At 42.4% G+C, this 21781-nt stretch overlaps 1 protein-coding gene across 10 annotated transcripts in view; it reads left to right on the forward strand.

Moving 5' to 3' along the window:
- ATP2B2 (ATPase plasma membrane Ca2+ transporting 2) overlaps positions 1 to 21781 on the forward strand; it is a 340287-nt gene that overhangs the window by 161498 nt on the left and 157008 nt on the right. For 8 of the 10 annotated variants that reach the window (XM_075006186.1, XM_075006190.1, XM_075006194.1 and 5 more), the window contains exon 5: positions 13586 to 13711. In XM_075006186.1, coding sequence (XP_074862287.1) covers positions 13586 to 13711 — 126 coding nt within the window. Of the gene's footprint in view, positions 1 to 13585; positions 13712 to 15861; positions 15895 to 17739; positions 17836 to 21781 lie in introns of all 10 variants that reach the window. The other 2 variants (XM_075006185.1, XM_075006187.1) reach the window with 2 other exon arrangements.

The raw sequence follows: 21781 nt of genomic DNA on the forward strand, positions 1-21781 counted from the left end.
TGGTTCCTACTACAATTGGTCAGCATCCAGTAGCTGTGGGGGGTTCTGTGGAACCTACTTGGGAGCTGTTCTGGGAGTATTCTGCTACAGTTGTAGGTGTTTCTCTGCTTGCTAGAAAATCTCGCACTGAGGAGTTCTCAGAACTATAGGTCAGGCATCAACGTGGAAGTTTTACATATGGAGCTGTGTTAATGAGGTGGCATTGGGCACTGTGCCTGTGGGGACTGGGCTTCTGAGGCAGAGTGTCTGGGAGAGGCAGTGTGAATGAAGCTCTTGTTTGTTATACACAGCCAGTTGAAACGAGACCTACCACTGAGGAGATCTCTTGGTAACTCCTTAAGCCCTGTGCAAGCACTGAAAACCATGTGGTAAGAAGGAACCAAGCAGGTCCTCTGACTGGCGGAGTGAAGCAGTAAAACCCCCACTATTGTGGAATATCTCTCAAAATGTGGAAGACAAGTGTCTGACCATGCCAGCAGAAAGACACGAAGGTGTCACTGGGTGTGGTGCAATTAGGCTGCAACTTTTTTCATTTTAAATAACAGGGATTTCCCAGCAATTGCACAGTGCAGGCTATCTTCCTCTCCTAGTCCTTTTGATGCCAGCCATGTCATTGTTGGGAACCCACCACCGCCCCTCCTTGGAAGGTGAAGGTGGAGTGTTGGCTTCCTGCAGTACCAGACACTGGAGCTCCAAAACCCTCTTCCAAAGCTCCTTAAAAGGGATGTTTTCTTTCAAATCCTTTCCCAATCTATTCTCTCCAATCAGTATATCCCTTTCAAAACTTTTACTTGCATTGGATAGCCACCCTCCAATTTAATTATGCTGTGACATTACAGCCTAACCCACTCCCCCACCCCACTGGGTACCTGCAGTGGGGGAGGTGAAAAAACCCAGCCAGCCTCAGCTAATGCAATGGGAAGGGAAAAATTCCTTCCCAGGGAAAAGGGCAACCAGTCAGATGCACATAGCGGATCATGAGAGGGGACAGTCTTTTTCAGCTCCATGGTTTGGGACAGGGATCTGGGAAGGGAGAGGTGCTGCTAATGTGACCCAGGTAAAAGAGGGCTTTACCAGAACTGCATGAGATATAAATACTCTCCCGCTCACCAGCGTGTCTGCTCAGCAGGAAAGGCAGTGACCTCCTTCACTCCCCCAAATTGGTCCCGCTCCTTCCTGTTCTTCCCTGCTCCATCTTTGTATATGTTGTTCCCCACCCACCCACTTGTATTGGTCGGGGTGCTCTTAAAGGACCAATACTCCTGTTCTTCTAGCCAGCAGGACAAGGAGCCAATACACTGAGCTACAGTGAGCATCTTGGGGAAGGCTTAAACAATCTTTCACTCAGGCTGCATCTTCACTATATGTTCAACATTTACTAAATTCAAATTTTTAACCTCGTTCTTATGAATACAAATTTAAGTGTCTAGAAAACTTCTGGAAATTTGAGCCACTGTTTCTCCATGTTGAGTTTCTGCATTCCCATTGCCTTATCCAAGTTTGACTGCAGGAGCAATACACTGTGGGTACCCACTTTCTCTGGCATTTTCAATGCCACAGCGCTACTGCAAACATGGATCCCCAATTGTTTCATGTCATTATGCACACCATTGTGGCAACTGCTCAGACTGTCACACAATTTTGCTTTCTAATACAAAGTGCAGTGATGGTTCAGTAGGATGATGATGATTGATGATGGCTTTGAAGAGCAAATCTTTCAAATGCGGTCCAAGAACTCACAAATGCTGGCTGCCCTGGATGCATTGCTGACAGTGAAGTCACAGGTTTGGACTTGCGAGGCCAGCACACGCTGGTGGGCACACATTGTTTTGGAGTCCTGGGATGACCAGCAGTGGGTGCAGAACTTTTGCATGTTCATGTCCACTTTTATGGAACTTTGTGGTGTGCTGGCCCCTGCAATAAGGTGTAACAGCACAAGAATGAGGCAAGGTTTAGCGGTTCAGAAGCAAGTGGCAATTGCTCTGTGGAAGTCTGCAATGCCCAACAATTACTGGTCAATGGCAAATCAGTTCAGGGTGGACAGATCTACAGTGGGGGTCTTTGATGATGCAGGTGGTCCATACAATCCATCAGTGTCTCCACAGGAAGACCATGACGCTGGGAGATGTACAGGCCATAGTGGATGGCTTTGGGTTTCCTGTGCTTTCAGCCCTCCACCCACTACTCCGGCCCAGTTCCGTCTGCTACCAATCCTCTGTGGACTTTGGCTTAATGGCAGGCACCTGTGTTTTCAGCCGTCTCTCCCGCCATGTGGTTCCCTCTCTGCTTTGTGTATCATATGACTCATGCAGGGCTGCATTGGGAGTCCCTCCACAACTGCATCATGGAGCACAGGACCTCCATTTCGTCGCTTACTGCTGTTATGAGCTTTGCCGCTTGCTCTTGCATTTTCTGATGCCACTGAGCTGTGCTTTGCCACCACTGATCTGTGTCCCTTGTCATCTTACTGATTTCTGACTCAGACGGCTCCATGTGCTGCAGGAACAGATCCTGCTTGCACCTTTTACACTTCCTTGCCCTGTCTCCCACACTGGGGATGGCAGCAGGGGAAGCTGTCCTGTGTGCTGGGACAGGGGAATAACTTGTTTTGGGCATTCCTGGAGCAATCCTCCACAGTGAGCAAGGCCCGCAGAGCCCAGCAGCCGCATGGTGATAGGTGATGATGGGGAGGGCTTCAATTCCAGCTTCATGGACAGGTGGGTGGGGAGAGATCCCTGTAAAGTGAAAGGAAGTGTTGGGGGGAAAGGGACATGTGAGAAGTGAAGGCCTGGAGACCTTGTAACCCACATGGGTGTGAGGGAGGAATGGAGCACCTGCCTGCCACGTAGTGTGGCAATGCACTCCAGGGAAATGTAAAAGGGCAGGAAGCATGAGAAAAAACCCTATCCAAATTCCCGTGCTGCTTTAGGCTGCCAAAGAAGACATCACCCTCCTAAAACTAACAGATATTGACAAAGAACAGCTGCTCATCTTGTGTGACCACAAGCCTGGAAAATTTGCAAAATTGCTGTGTGGCACCATGACACCAGATTACTATCTGGTTGCCTGGTGTGACAAGGTGTGCTACTGTGGAAGCCACAATAAGTCAGGCCTGCCCAAAAACCTTGTGCAAAAAATACAAAAGTGCCTGGAGGAGGCCTTCAAAGAGATCTCCAAAAAGGAGAAACTCTCCAGCCCCAGAAATATTAACATGCTGTTCTGAGGGGCGCAGATCCATAGAAAACCTATACCTATACCCATACTTATACCTTTACGTACACCCACCAGCAACCAGCTTCTAGCATTCAGAAAAAAACCTCACCAGAACAGCTTGGTCCCTGGGGCTTGGGGACCGGCATCATGGAGACTGGTTCCAGATCTAGGGTGAAGAGCTCCAAGTGGTCACGAATAACTTCCTCAGACCCCTGCTGGTTGACCCCTTCTTCCTCTCCATTGGCCTCTTCCTCCTGAGCCCCCAGCTCCTCTTGGATCCCCCCTGACTCCAGAGCATGGCCTCCACAAATGTCATAATTAATACCAGGCTCCATGGTGGGGTCAACCCCAATGAGCACAAGCAGCTGTTCATAATGGTAGCAGATCTATGGAGATGACCCTGACCTCTGGTTGGCTTCCCAGACTTTGTGATAAGCCCTCTGGAGTTCTTTCACCTTCACCAAGCATTGGGTAGAGTCCCAGGAGTAACCTCTGGCAGTTATCTCACGTGACATGTGATCATAGAGTTCCGCATTTCTCTTGGCCACCCAAAGTCTCCTCAGCATTGATTTGTCTCCCCAAACTGCAAGAAGATCAAGAATCTCCTGATAGGCCCATGCTGGAGCTCTCTTGTCAGCCTGAGAACTACCAGGTAGACCACTGCTCTGAGTGCTCAACATTGCAAGAGGTGGCTACCACTGCGGTGCGATGTGATGGCAATGGGTAAAAGAATTTTTTCAATGTGGGTGCCCTTTATACTTGCATGCCTGAGTGCTAATGAATTCAAATTTAATCAAAAATCTCTGCACTTCTTGTGACCTTCTTCCTGCGCACCAGGATGGAGAGCCACGGAGAAGAAAGCGGCCATATTTGGGGGGTAACTGTGTAGTTTTGTGTGATACATATGGGACACTTCTGGGGGCTAATAACCCTGGGGGTTGGTGTGATTGTCTTCTCATTCTGGGCATGGAAAGCAGCTCTTCTTTCCTCTCTGCAGATTTGGCCATGTCTTCCTGTGTTCTTAATAATGTGACTGTTTATAGCTGTGAATCCCTGTGAGGTTAAACCCACTGTATTTCTGTCACTTGCAAAGGCAACCATTCCATTTATTCCTTCTCCATTGTTCTGAAGGGAGTTCCTTACCACTTGGCAGTGGGGAGAGATCTTTTAAGAACTGCCTGAAGTTTTGTCACCCTCAAAGTTCACATCAGCTTCATTTCCTACATCTGAAAGTGAGAGAGGATCCATTCATTTCCACTTCATTATCATAAAAGTGGGTGTTTTGTTTTTGTTTTCTTACCAACTGATACTCCTGGTTCAGCTCACTAAAACTGCATTAATCTGTTCTAGAAAAAATATTGGCCCTCTGGTCTCCTTCCATCTGAAGATATGCAATCTGCTGCAACAATCAATGAGTGACAGACTGATTAATTCATTGATTTGGTCTGTAACGGTTGCCTTAGCACCAGAGTCTTCTGACAACCAAGGAAACTTAAATGCTCACCTCTATTTGTGATGCTGTGCTGAATTGCTTCAAAGAAGCAGAACTATTTGAAGTAACTGACCTTTGTTTCCTTGGTTCCAATTACAAGTTGCTGCTATTTCCTCAATGGATTGAACAGCTGGCAAGTTCATGCTACTTTAAGCCTTGCGTCCGCCTTTTACATAGTCAACTGCAGTTCTTCTACCTGAACGTAAAATCCATACTGCTTGATATGCATCTGGCTCTCTGGAGTCTGGTATTTCTTAACTCTTGCCAAGACAGCCACTTTCCCTCTCTTCTCCTGGGTAGTAATGGCCACCTTTTCTGTTCACATCTCGAATTGCGAAAACCTGCGATCATCAGTGTTGGACAGAATTTATTATTATTATTATTGTTATTATTATTATTATTACTTCTTACCAGCTATGAAGAGTCATCAATGCAGATTGTTCCTTAAGAGCCAAATAATTAGACATCTCAATGCTCACATACTTGTCATGATGTTCTACCGCACAACATTGACTCTTGCAGGTAAGACCAGCTACATGGGGTAAAACCTGTAGCACAGAATTGGCTGTTTTTCTTTTTTCTGAACTAGAAGATGATGTTTTTCCTCCCTCTGGCCAGATCCTTCTTTCCTCTGAATTTATTCTTAAATTCAGCAACCTATTACCTTCTTCCCTTCAAAGGTCAGACTTACATGAAAATAGAAATGGAGCGGTTTATTCATATCCCTAGGCTATGAGGAGCTGGATTCCTTACCTCTTGATAGAAATGATCAGTCCCACTTACTTCCTCTTAAGTTTTAATAAATAAACAATGATTGATCCTACAAAACTGCAAGTGGTGGAATAACAGGAAATATAAGAAGTTTTTCATGCTGTGGTTAGTTTCACTTTTTCTTTGAAATAATGTCATTGCTACCTTCCTTGTAGGTCCAAATCACAGCATTATCTGGAAAGGAAAAGTGAAGAGAGATCATGATCACTGGTTAGAATTATGGCTGCTTTCCTTATGTCTGAACAAGTAGCTCCCCATTTTTGTTGCTTCATTCAATACAGCAACCTTCTGTGCTCTTTAGAGAGAGGCAGATTTCATCAGTTACCATTTCTTCCACCTGAGAATGTGACCAGAACCACTGACTATTACAGGAATGTGTATTGTTTTTTCTTGCATCCCGAAAAGGATGGATCAATTAGATCAGACAATTCCCTCCTGTAAACTGCAGCCATCTGTCATCCTTGCATCTCAAAATATGACCTGCCGCAAAGATCTGTTTGACAGAGTATTTTGTCAGGCAACAAATTTAAAGTATTTGTCATTGGATAAATTTTGTAACAGAGTAAAATTCTTACCTTCTCTGGGATAAACTGCTGTATTGGTTTATTTTTTTCTCTCTGTAAATCAGCTGTATTGTTTAAAATCCAGTAGGTATAAATTAATTTCCTTATCCTTGACTAGAACAATAGGATAATTCTCTAATCTTTCAACAGCTTTGTTTGTGTATATTCCTTTATTCTTGCAAAATTTGCTAGCAGCCGTTGACAGCAAAGGATAGATTCACTTCCTCCACCTAAAAGTACAGTCAGGTTGGTTACTTTCTGCTCCACTGATATGAGAAAGTGACTCCCTTACCTCTTGATAGGTACATTCAATTTCTGTTCTTACTGCTCAATTGATATAATAGGAGCTTCTGATGGATAAGCTGCAATGGTCAAAGCAGCAGAAATAGGTCATTGCAATGTATTCTTTGGAAAGGTGATATCACCTCTTATCTGTGGCCATTTGTGCCCTTTCCTGTTTGAATTGTACAAATATCAGCACTATATATTAAGCCCGAGTAGTTACAACTGGCTGCTTTGTGTATGTCTTGGCAAGGGCCATCAGGATTCCACCTGATGCTAAAGAAATCAGCAGAGGTTCTCACCACCATCCAATTCTTCTGTGTCTTTCCTCCTTTCCCTTGTAGCCTCTTTGCCCTCTCTTTTTTTCTTCTCCCTCTTGTCTCTCCTCTTGGTCCATTCCTCAGTTCCCTAGTTCTCGGTTTCCCACCCCCGTCCCTTATCGATAACTCTTTTTACCCACCAGCCTTGTCCCTGCCGTTCCTTCTTCCTTACACGAAATCTTCCCACATCTGCTGTGTCTCACCATCACCTCCTTAGCAGTGGAAGCAGGTAGATCTCAGAAGCACCTATTTCTTTGCCCTGGGCCCCATCCACAGACCCACGGAGTAGCCAGGTGCTCTGGACAATGTCCTGGTGTGAAATGCTGCAGCCCCTGGTGACTGACCCAACCATGACAGCATCACAGCTGAGTGGCGGGTCATTGTCACTGCCTGCTCATTTGGGCAGCTTCAGCAACATGGCCAGTCCCATCCTTGTCAGGTGGGGGCTCTGTCTGGCTCTGAAAGCTATTGAATGAGTCAAATTACACCTCAGATCCAGAGACACCTGTTGGGCTCTGTTTGATCTAGGGACATGACTGGCTTCTTACTTTGATTTATAAGGAGTGGGACTCATGCAGCCCTCCCCTGGGAAAGCTTACTTCAGGGTTCCCTGCCCTGCTTGTCTTTATCTCTTTTTATCTAGGTTACCATTCTTATGACAGAATATTCCGCTTCTCTCACAATGGGCCAATTCTGAGCAGTCCTGAGTTCCTGCATCTCCCTTGGAAACCAGCAGGAGCTGTTGGTGCCCAGCCCCTCTCAAGACTAACCACGCTGGCTGTATCTCATTGCTCTATGGCTCTGTACTACTGGTGCCATGTGGGTTTCAGGATTAGCTGAAGATGGCTGCATACCAGAACCATCTCAACAGCCTTCTGTGCTTGCTGGGGGCTGTGATACTATGACACCCATTACTGGCTGCTTGTGTGTGTTGTGTTGTCGCGACTCTAGCCAGGCACATCAAACTGCCTGAGAGATCAGAGGTGGAAAAAGTATCCAAAAAGAGTGGTGTCCCTCTGGAAAGCTATATGTGTAAAAGCACACACATGCGTGAACATGCATGTCACATCTTGATTGTACATAAGTATCCAGAAATGAAAGCAGCTGCACTTTTACTGCAACTTTTACTATAACTTTTTGGGTATTTTTTCCATTTCTGCAAAAGATGCCAGACTTGGTTAGATGACCAAAAGCCCTCAGATGAGTGTATTGCTGACAAAGCCTAGTACGAACTCTTCCCAGAGCCTAGGGCCTAGACACTGTAGGAACACGTCTGCATGTACACCTGTGGCAGAGGACAAGCTCAGTCAACAGTAGGACTGTCTGGCTGAAGGGGTAGGGGAAGATGTACTTTTGTGACCCCTCTTTTTATACACTGATTACATATTGCCCAGTGCCAAGTACCTCTTGGCTGAAAAAAAAACATCTCCAGCCATCATCCTGCTCTCCTCCCCTTCACTCCAGGACTGTGTGTTTCCCTTTTTCCTCATGTCCCACCTAAATCCCTCTTGCTGCAATTTAAGCCCATTGCTTCTTGTCCTATCATCAGAGGCTAAGGAGAATAATTTTTTCCCCTCCTCCTTGAACACCCTTTTAGGTACTTGAAAGCTGCTATCATGTCCCCTTTTGGCCTCCTCTTTTTACAAACTAAACAAACTCATTTCTTTTAATCTTCTCTCATAGGTCATATCTTCTAGACTTTTAATGATTTTAATTGCTATTTTCTGGACCTTCTCCAATTTCTCACATCTTTCCTAAAATGTGCTGCTCAGAACTGGCCACATTACTCCAAACTGAGGCCTTATCAGTTCAGGGTAGAGCAGAAGAATTACTTCTATTTTCTTGTTCTCCAAATTCCTGTTAAGGCATCCCGGAATCCTGTTCGCTTTTTTTTCTAATGTCGTTCATACTGTTAACTCACATACTTAGCTTGTGGTCAGCTGTGACCCGTAGATCCCTTTCTACAGAACTCTTCCCATTTTGTGTGTGTGAAACTGATTGTTCCTCCCTATGCAGAGTACTTTGCATTTGTCCTTATTAAACTTCATCCTATTTGCCTCAGGCCATTTCTCTAGTTTGTCCAGATCCTTTTGAATTCTGACCCAATTCTCCAAAGCAGCTGAAACCCCTTCTAGCTTGGTATCATCTGCAAAATTGATACGTGTACTCTCTATGCCAATATCTAAATCATTGATGAAGATACTAAACAGAACTGGTCCCAAAACTGACCCCTTTGTAACCCCACTTGTTATGCCCTTCCAGGGTGACTGTGAACCATTAATAACTACTCTCTGTGAATGATTGTTCAACCAGTTATGCACCCACACATATATTTGTGTGGGTATGTGTATTATATACTACATATACACACATACTGCACATTTATATATCTAATCTGGCATTTAAATATAGTCACAGCCTTCATTCATAAAGCTAAAGAGTGAGCAAATTAAATACAGGAGGTGCATTAGGACTGGGGCTGCTTTGGCCTGGCTGGAGCACCCCTGTCCACAGTGCTTCTGGGACCACCAAGGATGGGGATGCCTCTGGTCCAGCTGGAGTACCCCTCCCTGCAGCACACCTGGGCCCCTCTGAGGACGGCATCTGCTCTGGCCAGGCTGGGGCACTTCCAGGCCGGGGTGCTGCAGATGAGGGTTGCTCTGGCTGCACTGGAATGCCCTTTATTCTCAGCATTGCCACAGGCCAGGATGCTCCAGCCAGACCAGAACAGCCCCAGTCTCTAGCACGTAGTTAGCAGGGACACAACAGCTGACTCCCCAGTCATGTAATCAGTTAATGGGTTACACTTAGCATTTAACGGCTTCTGCATTACTAGTTTGGGTGGGAGGTAGGTGCTGGAGTAGGCTGGGAGTAAAGTCTGGCTGGGAGGGAGGTGCAGGAGTGGGCTGAGGGTGGGGTGTCTTGCCAGAGGGTTGGGTGTAGGAGCAAGGGAGAAAGCAGGAGTGGACTTGGAGTGGGAGGGCTGGGCAGTATTGGGGTGCAGGAACTGACAGGGCCTGGGAGGGCTGGGGTGGGGGAGTTGGAGAGCATGAGAGAGGGAGGAGGCTGCAGGGGCTGGCCATGAGGGGAGTGTGGGGGGGCACGTACCTAGCTCTGCGCCCCCTGCCACTCCTAGGTGCTGTGCTCCACTGGTCCTATTGACCAAACTCTGCCCAAAAGGAGCAGTGGGGAAACCCTCCTATGAGCAGTTTTCAGCACCCATGTTGCCCCCAGGGTGAATGCAGTATGCAGCTCCATGCTTCTTCTCTCCCGCACTCCAGATCCAGCCCGCGAGGCTTGGGACTCCCCACCCCTGGGGGTGGAGATACTGGTAGTGAATGAACAGGTGTTGATGAAGCTTTTAGGAGTCGTCTTTGTTGGCAGGGAACTTTTTTAAGAAAACCGTCACTGCGTGACAGTTGGATCCTTTGTGCATGTAGCTGGACGTTGGCCAGTCAGAATGCTGGCTTGTTCCAGTGTCAGTGGGGTGATGAAAGCAGCAAGTAGCGAAGTACCTCAGGACATGATAGTGAAATAGAAAGGACAATATTGTCTTAAAACCCGACTTGAGTAAGGGTTGAAGTGTCACAAGTGTAAATTACTTGAGTAAAGTACAAATACTGGAAAAACATACTTAGAACATAAGAATGGCCATACTGGGTAAAGACCAAAGGTCCATCCAGCCCAGTAGCTTGTCTGCTAACAGTGGCCAGGGCCAGGTGCCCCAGAGCGGGGTGGACCGAAGACAATGATCAAGCGATTTGTCTCCTGCCATCCATCTCCAGCCTCTGACAATCAGAGTCCAGGGACGCTGTTCCTACACTTGGCTAATAGCCTTTTATGGACCTAACCTCCATGAATTTATCTAGCTCTTTCTTAAATTCTGTTGTAGTCCTAGCCTTCACAATCTTCTCTGGCAAGGAGTTCCACAGGTTAACTATGTGCCGAGTGAAGAAGAGCTTTCTTTTATTAGTTTTAAACCTGCCACTTATTAATTTCATTTGGTGTCCTGTAGTTCTTGTATTATGGGCACAAATAAATAACTTCTCCTTATTTACCCTCTCCACACCTGTCATAATTTTATATACCTCTATCATGTCCCCCCTCAGTCTCCTCTTTTCTAAACTGAAAAGTCCCGATCTTTTTAGCTTCTCATATGGGAGCTGTTCCAAGCCCCTAATCATTTTAGTTGCCCTTTTCTGAACCTTTTCCAGTGCTAGGATATCTTTTTTTCACTTGAGTCTTGTGAGTACTTAGTTACTTTCCCCCTCTGCATTCAAATGCTAGTTTTGCAAGTCCTAACTTTCAGCAGCTTTGCTGTGCCATTTACCACCCATAACAAAAAGTTTGTGTTGACTGGAAAGTAATTTACCAGGTGCTGGGGTAGGGTCGGAGGCTGAAAAGGTGGAGATGCTGGAATTAATTCTTGGAAAACTGCTGGCTTGCAGAATGGGAGCCATGTGACTACTTTGAAGGTGCAATATATTGCCTAGGGAGCTAGAGAGAGCTCTCAGTAAACTTAAAGGCCGTGATCAAATTTTTCAAACATCCCGGAGCATACCACTATCCTTTGTAATCAGTGTTATCTGGAATGTTATGCTTCAGGTCACAGGCAGATAGCTCATAGGTCTCAGGTAGGAATTTCCCTGACTTCTGTCCCCACATATGGGCCAGATTCATGCTGGCTGGTTCACTTTCCTGTGTTGGAAACTTGCTTCTGCCAGAGGTACAATGCTAAATGAAGACCTGGTCCTGCCATAAGAATGGTGCCTGTGGATGCCTTTCTCCCATCCTGCATGGGTCTTTGCTAGCAGATCTCATTGTAGGATTAGTTCTGATGGAATCCCATGCACATTGGGCAAAATTGCATGCTGCACGTCCCACCGTATGCTAACCCAAGCATTCAAAAGCTGGGAGATTTGATTTGCAATTTAGGAGACCTGTAGAACAATAAAGCTTGGGGTTCTGTTTGCTTTCTGGGTTCTGGTCCCTTGCGGTTCCCATGTTCAAGCTTTTTTTCTCTAAAACCATAAAAGCTAAATTTTTTTAACAAATAAATTATTATTGTTTAACAGTGTGATTAACTGAGATATTTTTAATTGCCCAATTAATCAAGATTAATTTTAATCAAGATTAATTTTTAATTGCTTGACAGCCCTAATTATATGTTCACTAAATGCGTGCTGAACTTCTCTAGTCAGGCACCCTGTGGACCACACCATTGCCGAATGAGTGAATTTGCTGGACCACAGGAGGTCAATATTGTCTAGCACCTTTACCACCACTTCCAATGCTAACTGAGCTCTTAGAAGACACTTAGTGGACATCACAGCTAAATAACAGCACAGAACACAGTGGATGTAAACAAACTTTGTGAGGCCATGGGAAACTTGGCAACGCCCATGATAAGTGGTTCTCCAGCTGACTAAAATCATGCTGGATTTTGGATGTTGCTGGGTGAGAGAATGCCAAACCAGACTGGTTCAACCTGTAAATCAGGTTTTCCCAAATTTTGTGTCGTTGGGACCTTGTTTTTTTCAGTACCTTTTTGGGCAGCCCAAAAATGTAAACACACATAAAAAATGAAAAATTAATACATTTTCACTGTTTATTATTTATTCACAATAATAGTAGCACATCGTGGTAATTTATAATTTTCTGAGGACCAGTATTTTTTCTCAAGGACTGGTACTGGGCCACAGACCACACTTTGAGAAATGCTACTGTAGATGATCCCTCTCAGAAAAACTCCCTTGTTAGCCTCTTTAATTGTTCTGCCCACAGTAAAAAATCCTTCTCAGGTTGAATAATTTTCATGTGGGTTCAAACTTCTCCTTGTCCCCTGAAAAACATTATTATTTAAATAGTAAACCCATGAAAATATGTCTCAGTTTTGATTTCTTCAGTGTTGGGAACATGCGGTTATGGCAATTAGAAATTCATTTTCTTATAGTCCAATGAACCATAATTTATTAAACACAATTATCTGTGCAACACTTCACAACTTTTTTTCATTTTATTTAAAGATGTGTGATCAACTTCAAAATCATACTCATCTAAAAATACTGTACTATAAGTACAACTGAGATTACTGTAACTTGAAAGAGATGATATTTTCCCTTTTGCTTTCAATTTGCTTATGCATTTGATGTTGGTTTCTCTATAATAACTTTAGCTGCTTGTCCTATATACTCCATTTCCTCCTTTATTTTGCATCTTTCACACAAACAGGAGAAAAACATTGTAGAAAACAGCAAAATGTATGTTAAAAGCTCAATAATTGGCTTAGGGGGAAGTGTTATAATGGAAGTTACTTTTATCTTTAAAAATTGTATTGTTTTCCATTACATTGACACTAGAAATCAAGTTTTAAAATAAACTTCAGCTATTTAATTGATGCACAGGCATACTGGATGTTGTAATTCAGTACCTTTTATTGTCTATATCACTGTTTATTAAATTTTGAGACTGCAGAACACCAAACAATATTTTTATGCAGAACATATGAAAATTTTCTTCAAAAAAACTGTTGTCAGACCAAAAAAAACGCCACCAAACAAACAAATAGAAAAACAAAATGAAGTAATTTAATCAGATATCATAGCAATGAAGAAGTAACATTGTATCTGATTTTAATAACAGAAGACATATATCATCAGTGTATGATATCAAAAAAGTGTCAGATGCTTGCGGCCCACCTGCGAGTTATATACGGAAAACCAGTGTTCCACAGAACATAGTTTAAGCCAGTGGTCTTTATAGTGGTTGGTTTTGTTCCACTGGAATGTGATGACCAAAGTCACTCTGGATTTAAACCAGTGTAACTGAAGTCAGAATATGGCCCACTGCCTCCCTGGTAATAGTCTTTGCAAAGTAGTTTCAGGATGTATTTTATGACGTATTAGCAAAAATGTTAATTTCTCTTATGTCCTGTCATTTTTCAGGTACCCATGTTATGGAGGGCTCTGGGAGAATGCTTGTAACCGCTGTGGGAGTCAATTCTCAGACAGGCATCATTTTTACTCTGTTAGGGGCTGGTGGAGAAGAGGAGGAAAAGAAAGATAAGAAAGGTAACACCCCCTGGAGCATATCTTGGTGATCTCAAATTATTCTTGTGGGCCCTTTACTGGCCAAACACTACAGCTACCTACAGTAATGATTCATGTATATTTTTCTCATTACACATGTGAGGGAATACAGCAAGAGGATATATTACTAATACGTAAGCTGTGATTAAGAAGTTTTTTTTTTTCTTTTCGTTTTAAGCTGCAGAGTGTAGTGTTTGATCAAATGAGTGGAAACATAAGGGTATATATTCCCGTCCCAATGTTTTGCTTTTGCACATAAATCGACACTCACCTAAATTTTGCCCATTTACATCTACATTCATTTTAGTATCATAAGTCAGACATAGAAACAGCACTCTTCTTTAAGTCTGAAAATATGAAATTAAAAATTGTTCCTTTTTGATGATGTGAATGGTGAGTGCCTATCTTTGCAGTTCTTGTTATGGGCTAACTTGTTAAAGGTGTTCACTGACACGTTTTTACTTCCTAGGATTGACAGATCAGGTTAGACTATCGGAAGAAAACAAGTCTCAATGCCTGCAATGCTGAAATGAGGGTTCACAGAACAAAAAAGCAGTCATGTAACACTTCAAAGACTAACAAAATAATTTATTCGTTTTTATTTATTATTATCTGGGAATTCTGAAGGAGTGGGTCTGTCCCACAAAGGGTCATCACCTAATAAGTTATTTTATTGGTTTTTAAAGTACTACATGACTGCTGCTTTGTTTTGTGAAGACACAGACTAACACGGCTACCTCTCTATGAGTAAATGAGGGTTGCAATTTAACTTCAGTCTCCAGGCAGTCAAACCAAGAAGTATCTCTAGATCTTGACCTTTTTGTAGGATAAATTCAGAAGAACTTCCTAAGCTTATGGGTGACAAAATAAGCAAAACAATTGGTTTAATGTCTTTTTGTCCAGGTTTACATGTACATAGTCTTCAGGGTAATCAGTTCAAGTATGATTGCCGCATCACTGGTCTGAGGCTAAAAGGGTTATTTTAACTATTCTCCTCAAACATATAGTTGTGTTTAAGGGGTAAGAAGCATGACTGTCATGAGTAACATAAGCAATTGTAACTTCCCCTAATGGTGTTACTAGACCCACCTGGTCCTTTAGGAGATCATTTATCTTTCTCCTGCACTGCATATTTTTATACTTAAAACTGTGGACAAGAAAATTTCCCATATACTAACACCTACCTGCTAACATTTTAAAGGAGATTGGCAGAAGGGGCTGTCATGAAGTGATTGGGCTCAACTCCACATTACTACAGGGAAACCCACGCATTTATGCCACATAAGCGTACGCTGTTGCCACCGCTCTTAATAAACATGCTAATTCTAGAAGCATTCAAGAGGAAGGCGGTGCCTGTTTCCAAGGTAGACTGTATTATCCCAGGTCCAATCCTGCTCTCATTCAAAACAGTGAGAGTAAAATCTGCCCTTTAGCAGTAACACCAGTTTCTGATTTGGCAGTTTGTATCAGCAGAGTGAGCGGGATGTTAAAATGTCAATGCTTCTTTAGAACTGACATAGTTTGTCTGCTTTGGACTAGGGAGATCCCACTCTCTAGATCTGCTTGCTCAGTGTCTGTTTATTTGTCTGTATCATAAGCTCTATTGTTTGTAGTCTGTAAAGAAAAAGAAGTACATCTGTCACAGCAGTTCAATAGAACAGGGATTCTAAGCAAACACGGAGGGCAAAAAGTCATATGATACACATACGTATACTCAGATTGGAACCACACAACTGCAACATAAACTAAAGTACTTTCAAAATGCAGGCTCTTATCCTGCAAGTGTAACCTACACACCTACTGGGTGTGGTTCACTGTCCCACATGGTGGCACCTAGACCACTTACACAGAAAGAATGAGTCTTCTCTATAGCCTGAGCTGAGAGCCAGGTGGTGTTTTGCTCAAACTGTAGCAGCTCCTGCACTGAGGTCTCAGATTCTAGTCTGTCTGTGGGCGAGTCAGCTTGCATTGAGCTGTGTGCAAGGATCAGGGCCTTACTCCCTGAAAATATATGTTCCATTTATATACACCTGCAGTCATCTGAAATCTGACCAATTGTGTGTTTACATGTCAGTTTTCTCTACATGTGTGCCTTTATCCTTCATTAACATTTTGTAAAAATCATCATACAGGTATGAAACAGGAGGATGGACGTCAGCTTCCAGGTAGAGTAAGAAATCTACCAAATCAGTTAGAAGTATGAGGCTTTTAGCTGCTGCCATAGGACAGATTGTGGTGCAAATCACGGCTGAAAAAATCAGGGCTGGAAAAAATTATCCTTGAATATTCTATGCAAATTCAAAAAATTGATTTCATTTGACTTTCTTTGACACCTAGCTATGCTTGCTTTCAGTAAATATTAAAGTGCCCAAGCTTTACTAGTGCTGCAAATAATAATTTTAATTTTGGATGCTCTATTATTCCTGAAAAATAAATTATTGTATATTGAATTTTTAAATGTGCAGTTTACGTGCTGTGATGGCTAACCTAGATAAACACTCAATATTGTATGAATTATGAGTACTGCAGTCAAATATTAAATTTGCATGTATGTACTACATGGTGAATTTCAAAGTTAGTATTTTGCTCTGTTCATTTTGCTCTTAGTTCATCTGTAAAACTGCTAATCACATTAAATTGAATAAATTAACCTGCACAGTGTTATCATTTGTCATCATTAGTCACTAAAGAATTTCTGGAGTTTCAAAGCGGAGTAAATGTGAAAATGTTGTTTTCTGTTGTGAACAATTAGCCAACAGAAAGCAAAGCAAAATTCATCCAGTTGCTTATTCATTATGAACTGTTCCCTCAACAGTAGTGCAAATGAGCATTAGCAATACTAAAGAAAAACTTTAGGGAACTTTTCTTCCTCCTCTTGTGAAGGAACATTGTGTTTGAGCAGTTCCACTGAAGTAAGGAAGACCGATGAAATATAAGCTGGGATTTTAATTTCTGTGGCTGGGTCTACACTTCCCCCAACTTTGAAGGGGGCATGTTAATCAGGGTGATGGGAGATTACTAATGAAATGCTCTGGTGAATACGCACTTCATGAGGCTAATTGTCCCCTGCGGCAACTTCAAAGCATCAAACTTCATAGTGCCGGCATGTGTGTAGCCGCAGGCACTTCAAAGTGCCCGTGCGACTTCAAAATGCCTTTACTCCTCAAAATTTTGGAGACTAAAGGCACTTGGAAATAGCATGGGCACTTTGAAGTGCCCGCGGCTACATGCAGGTCGGCACTTCAAAGTTTGATGTTTCAAAGTTGCTGCGGAGCAGAATTAGCGTAATCACATGCTGTGGATTCACCATGGCACTTCACTAGTAATCTCCCGTCTCCCTGATTAACATGCCCCCTTCAAAGTTGGGGGACGTGTAGACAAGCCCTCTTATATCCATTATTTATCACACATGAATTTGAACAAGGCAGGGACCAAATATGACAAGTTGATATATTTTTTATTTCCCAAAACTTGTATCTGTACTCTTGAAAAATACAATATTTTTGAAATCAATAAACCATATAAAAGAGGTTACTGTGACATATGTTTTCAACCTATTTTACAGTGTGTACTGGTTGTACAGCAGCAAGACAGTGTATATTTTGAAAAAGACTTGGCTTTATAAATGCATTTATTCAAGGCACATTATATTTAGCCAATTTATATTAAATTTTTTAAATAAAGTACATGTAATAGCTGCATAAAGGAGCAGAGATATAGTAATACATAGTACTGTGTATAGACAGTTCTCACCAGCTCTGCTAACTTTGTTACATGTGTCTTTCATATTTTCTTTTAACTATTTCATGTATGAGTTTATTCCTGATTTTGGTAACATCTTTGTAATAACATTCATTTTTGGACATTATGTTACTTAATTTAAAACAAATCTTCTTTGGAGAACACAAAGCCACGTGAGTCCATAAATGTTATTGTTTGTGTCATGTAAATTTGTTCATATTATTATTATTGTTTATTATTTATTCTTTTTTTTGTCCATTATTACTCAGTAGATTCTTCCCATCCCTCCTCCCACCCTCCTTCAGCAACAGATGGTGCAGCAGGTGCAAATGCCACTGATAATGCAAATGCCAGCTTAGTCAATGGTACGTCAAGAACACCTAGCTTGTTTTATTTGATGGATTTCTCTCCTAACTATATCAGCTTTCCTCTTCCTCTTATGAACTGCACAGATGTTGTATGTGCATGTGTTTACCCTGTGAGATCTCCTACTCCATATACGGTACAGTAGCTTATTAGAGATGCCCCAACAATATTGTGTGTCACATCTTTTCTTCGTCTTGAACTAAGAATGGGAGTCTCTATCAACCAGGAATTTTTACTGTTTCTTTTACCGTGAATTAGAAATGGCGATAAATATACTTTTCAAGCATTGGCTGTTTCAAAAGCCTGCAAAAGAACTTGTCTTTTCTTAAAAATTTCAGGGTCAAACTCCTCCTTACATGTTTTAATATAGATTTGAAGCCGAACACTACTGTAAGTGTATTTTACATTCTCCTATTCCAAGCGGCACTCTCATAAGCATATACAGTCTCAATGTAGCTGTTTGGAAATAGTCCTGGGGTCAGGAATCTGGCTCATATGCAACACGTAGCACTTGAGAGGCATCTTCTAACTTGGCACTGCTCTTAGCATTCTTTTGACAGAGGTTACGACTGAATAGAGAAACATGCTGATGCTAGTATGTGCCATTCTTCATCAATTGTTAAAAGAGTTGCATTTGTTTACGCTAAACTACCGTTACTTCAGTTTTGACTTCAACCTAGTGCAGCTTCTTGACCCCATTTCTTAGCATGCTAATACTTTAGTAATACCTTTTCTGGTAGTCTAATGACAATACCTTAAATGTAATGGATAGTTATTAGTTCAGGCTTCAAAATAGCTTTTATTTTTGCTCATAATTTCCGTTACAATCTTAATCACATTTTGTGCAGCAGAATGTTCCTTATAACTGCACTATTTTACGGCACCATTAACATGGGGGAATATAAATGCTATTTCTCATAGTTACTTATCATATTTGTGATACAAGTAGATTCTTGTCTTATAGAAGTCATCGTTTTGTGCATATGAAGGTAAAATGGAGTTCTGACATAGCAGTAAACTTTACTGTGGTTCAGCGAGGTGGCATTTTTTGCTAAGTGATGACATGGAAAATTCTCAACACATTTTAAAGTGATTGTATTAAAATTAATACACAATTAGTAATCTGCAGACCCTTAAGATAATTTTCATTAAATGAAATGATTTTATATTTATATGAAATGCCCTGGTATAAAAAGTGGAATCCCCAAGATGTTTTTTTCCACTGACTGACAAACACCTTAGGCTATTTCTACACTATAGCAATCTGTCAACAGAAGTTACTGTCAGAAGAGAGCTTCCTGCAAAACTTCTCTTGACAGATCACGTCCACACACCACAGCAGATCAAAAGAGCAATCTGCTTTGTTGACAGACAGCAGTCAGACTGCCCAGCTGTTCTCTCGACAGAAGGGCCAACCAGAAGCTCAGCAAACAGGGCTGCCTGGTGAACTGGAAGCCTGTCTGCTGACAGAGGGCCCCTGGTGCATCTACACTGCTTTTTTTGTTGACAGAAACTGTCGGCAAAGGCATTCCTCATCGCAGAGAGGCAGAACACTGTTGGCAAAAGTACCTAGTTTTGTCAACACTGTCACCAAAATACATTTTGTATGTAGAGGCTCTGGGAGTTTTGTCAACAAAACCCTTGTTTTGTTGCCAGAACTCTCTAGTGTAGACATAGCCAGAAAGACACAGAACATTAAGTTAATAATTAATATTTCCTTCACCCTGCCGTGATGTGGTTTATTGCTATAATAAATGTACTCACCATAGTTTTTATATAAAGTGAACATACATCTACAAGTATTGGAGGGGTAGCCGTGTTAGTCTGGATCTGTAACAGCAGCGAAGGGTCCTGTGGCACCTTATAGACTAACAGAAAAGTTTTGAGCATGAGCTTTCGTTAGCACAGACTCACTTCATCAGATGCTGGTCTTGGAAATCTGCAAGGCCAGGTATAAATAAGCCAGAGCAACGGTGGGGATAACAAGGTTAGCTGAGTCAGCAAGGGTGAAGCTTACTACCAGCAGTTGATCCGGAGGTGTGAACGCCAAGGGAGGGGAAGCTGCTAATGTATTTACCCAGCCATTCGCAGTCTTTATTTAAGCCTGAGCTGAGGGTGTCGAATTTGCAGATGAATCGTAGCTCAGCAACTTCTCTTTGGAGTCTGGTCCTGAAATTTCTTTGCTGTAGGATAGCTACTTTTAAGTCTGCTACTGTGTGGCCTGGGAGATTGTAGGAGAGCACTTCAATCTCCCAGGCCACACAGTAGCAGACTTAAAAGTAGCTATCCTACAGCAAAGAACTTTCAGGACCAGACTCCAAAGAGAAATTTCTGAGCTACAATTCATCTGCAAATTCGACGCCCTCAGCTCAGGCTTATACAAAGATTGCGAATGGCTGGGTAAATACATTAGCAGCTTCCCCTCCCTTGGCGTTCACACCTCCAGATCAACAGCAGGTAGTAAGCCTCACCCTTGCTGACTCAGCTAACCTTGTTATCCCCACCCTTGCTCTGGCTTATTTATACCTGGCCGTGCAGCTTTCCAAGACCAGCATCTGATGAAGTGAGTCTGTGCTCACGAAAGCTCATGCTCAAAACTTTTCTGTTAGTCTATAAGGTGCCACAGGACCCTGCGTTGCTGATACATATACAAGTAATCCTTAATAGAGATGTTTTGCATCAGTGTCCTGGGGCGACCAATACTGCACTAAGGGCTTGATTTTTCAATGTGCTGAGCATTCCAGCTCTGATGAAGTTAAGCAGACGCTTTAAGTGCTTTGCTGTATCAGATCCAGAGTTTGCAGACTGTGCATAATGTGATTCCAGCTTAATTTCTCATTCCTGAATCCTCGTCATTTTTATTGAGCTGGTAAAAGACAGCTGTGTCTTATTCATACTTACTGTCTCACTCATTTCAGTAATGGTAACTCAATATTTCCAATCATGAGGTGTACTAAATTCCTTCTTTCCTGAAAATTATAGTCACTGTCCATGCTTCTCTCAGAATTTTGATTCCCAGAACCACACAGACCTATAAATCCAATTCTGTAAGATGCACAAGGTAAAAAGTTGATGCAGTTGATTGTGTTCTGTAAATTTTTCCCCATCTTCTTTAAGAACATCAGAACATAAGAACAACCATACTGGGTCAGACCAAAGGTCAATCCGGCCCAGTAGCCTGTCTGTCGACAGTGGCCAGTGCCAGGTGCCCCAGCAGGGGTGGACTGAAGACAGTGATCAAGCGATTTGTCTCCTGCCATCCATCTCCAGCCTCTGATAATCAGAGGCCAGGGACACCGTTCCTACCCTTGGCTAGTAGCCTTGTATGGACCTAACCTCCATGAATTTATCTAGCTCTTTCTTAAGTTCTGTTATAGTCCTAGCCTTCACAATCTCCTCTGGCAAGGAGTTCCACAGGTTAACTATGCACTGAGTGAAGAATAACTTTCTTTTATTAGTTTTAAACCTGCTACTTATTAATTTCATTTGGTGTCCTGTAGTTCTTGTATTATGGGCACAAATAAATAACTTCTCCTTATTCACCCTCTCCACACCTGTCATAATTTTATATAACTCTATCATGTCCCCCCCTCAGTCTCCTCTTTTCTAAACTGAAAAGTCCCAATCTTTTTAGCCTTTCCTCATATGGGAGCTGTTCCAAGCCCCTAATCATTTTAGTTGCCCTTTTCTGAACCTTTTCCAGTGCCAGGATATCTTTCTTTAGGTGAGGAGACCACATCTGTACACAGTATTCAAGATGTGGGCATACCATAGATTTATATAAGGGCAGTAAGATACTCCCTCTTATTTTCTGTCCCTTTTTTAATAATACCTATCATCCTGTTTGCCTTTTTGACAGCCTCTGCACACTGCGTGGATGTTTTCAAGGATGCTCTCAGCTTAATTTCTGATGAACTTTTGTTAAGAACACCTTTCCTTCTTTGG

This window comes from Carettochelys insculpta, chromosome 11 (genome assembly GCF_033958435.1).
Source record: "Carettochelys insculpta isolate YL-2023 chromosome 11, ASM3395843v1, whole genome shotgun sequence".
Lineage (NCBI taxonomy): Eukaryota > Metazoa > Chordata > Testudines > Carettochelyidae > Carettochelys > Carettochelys insculpta.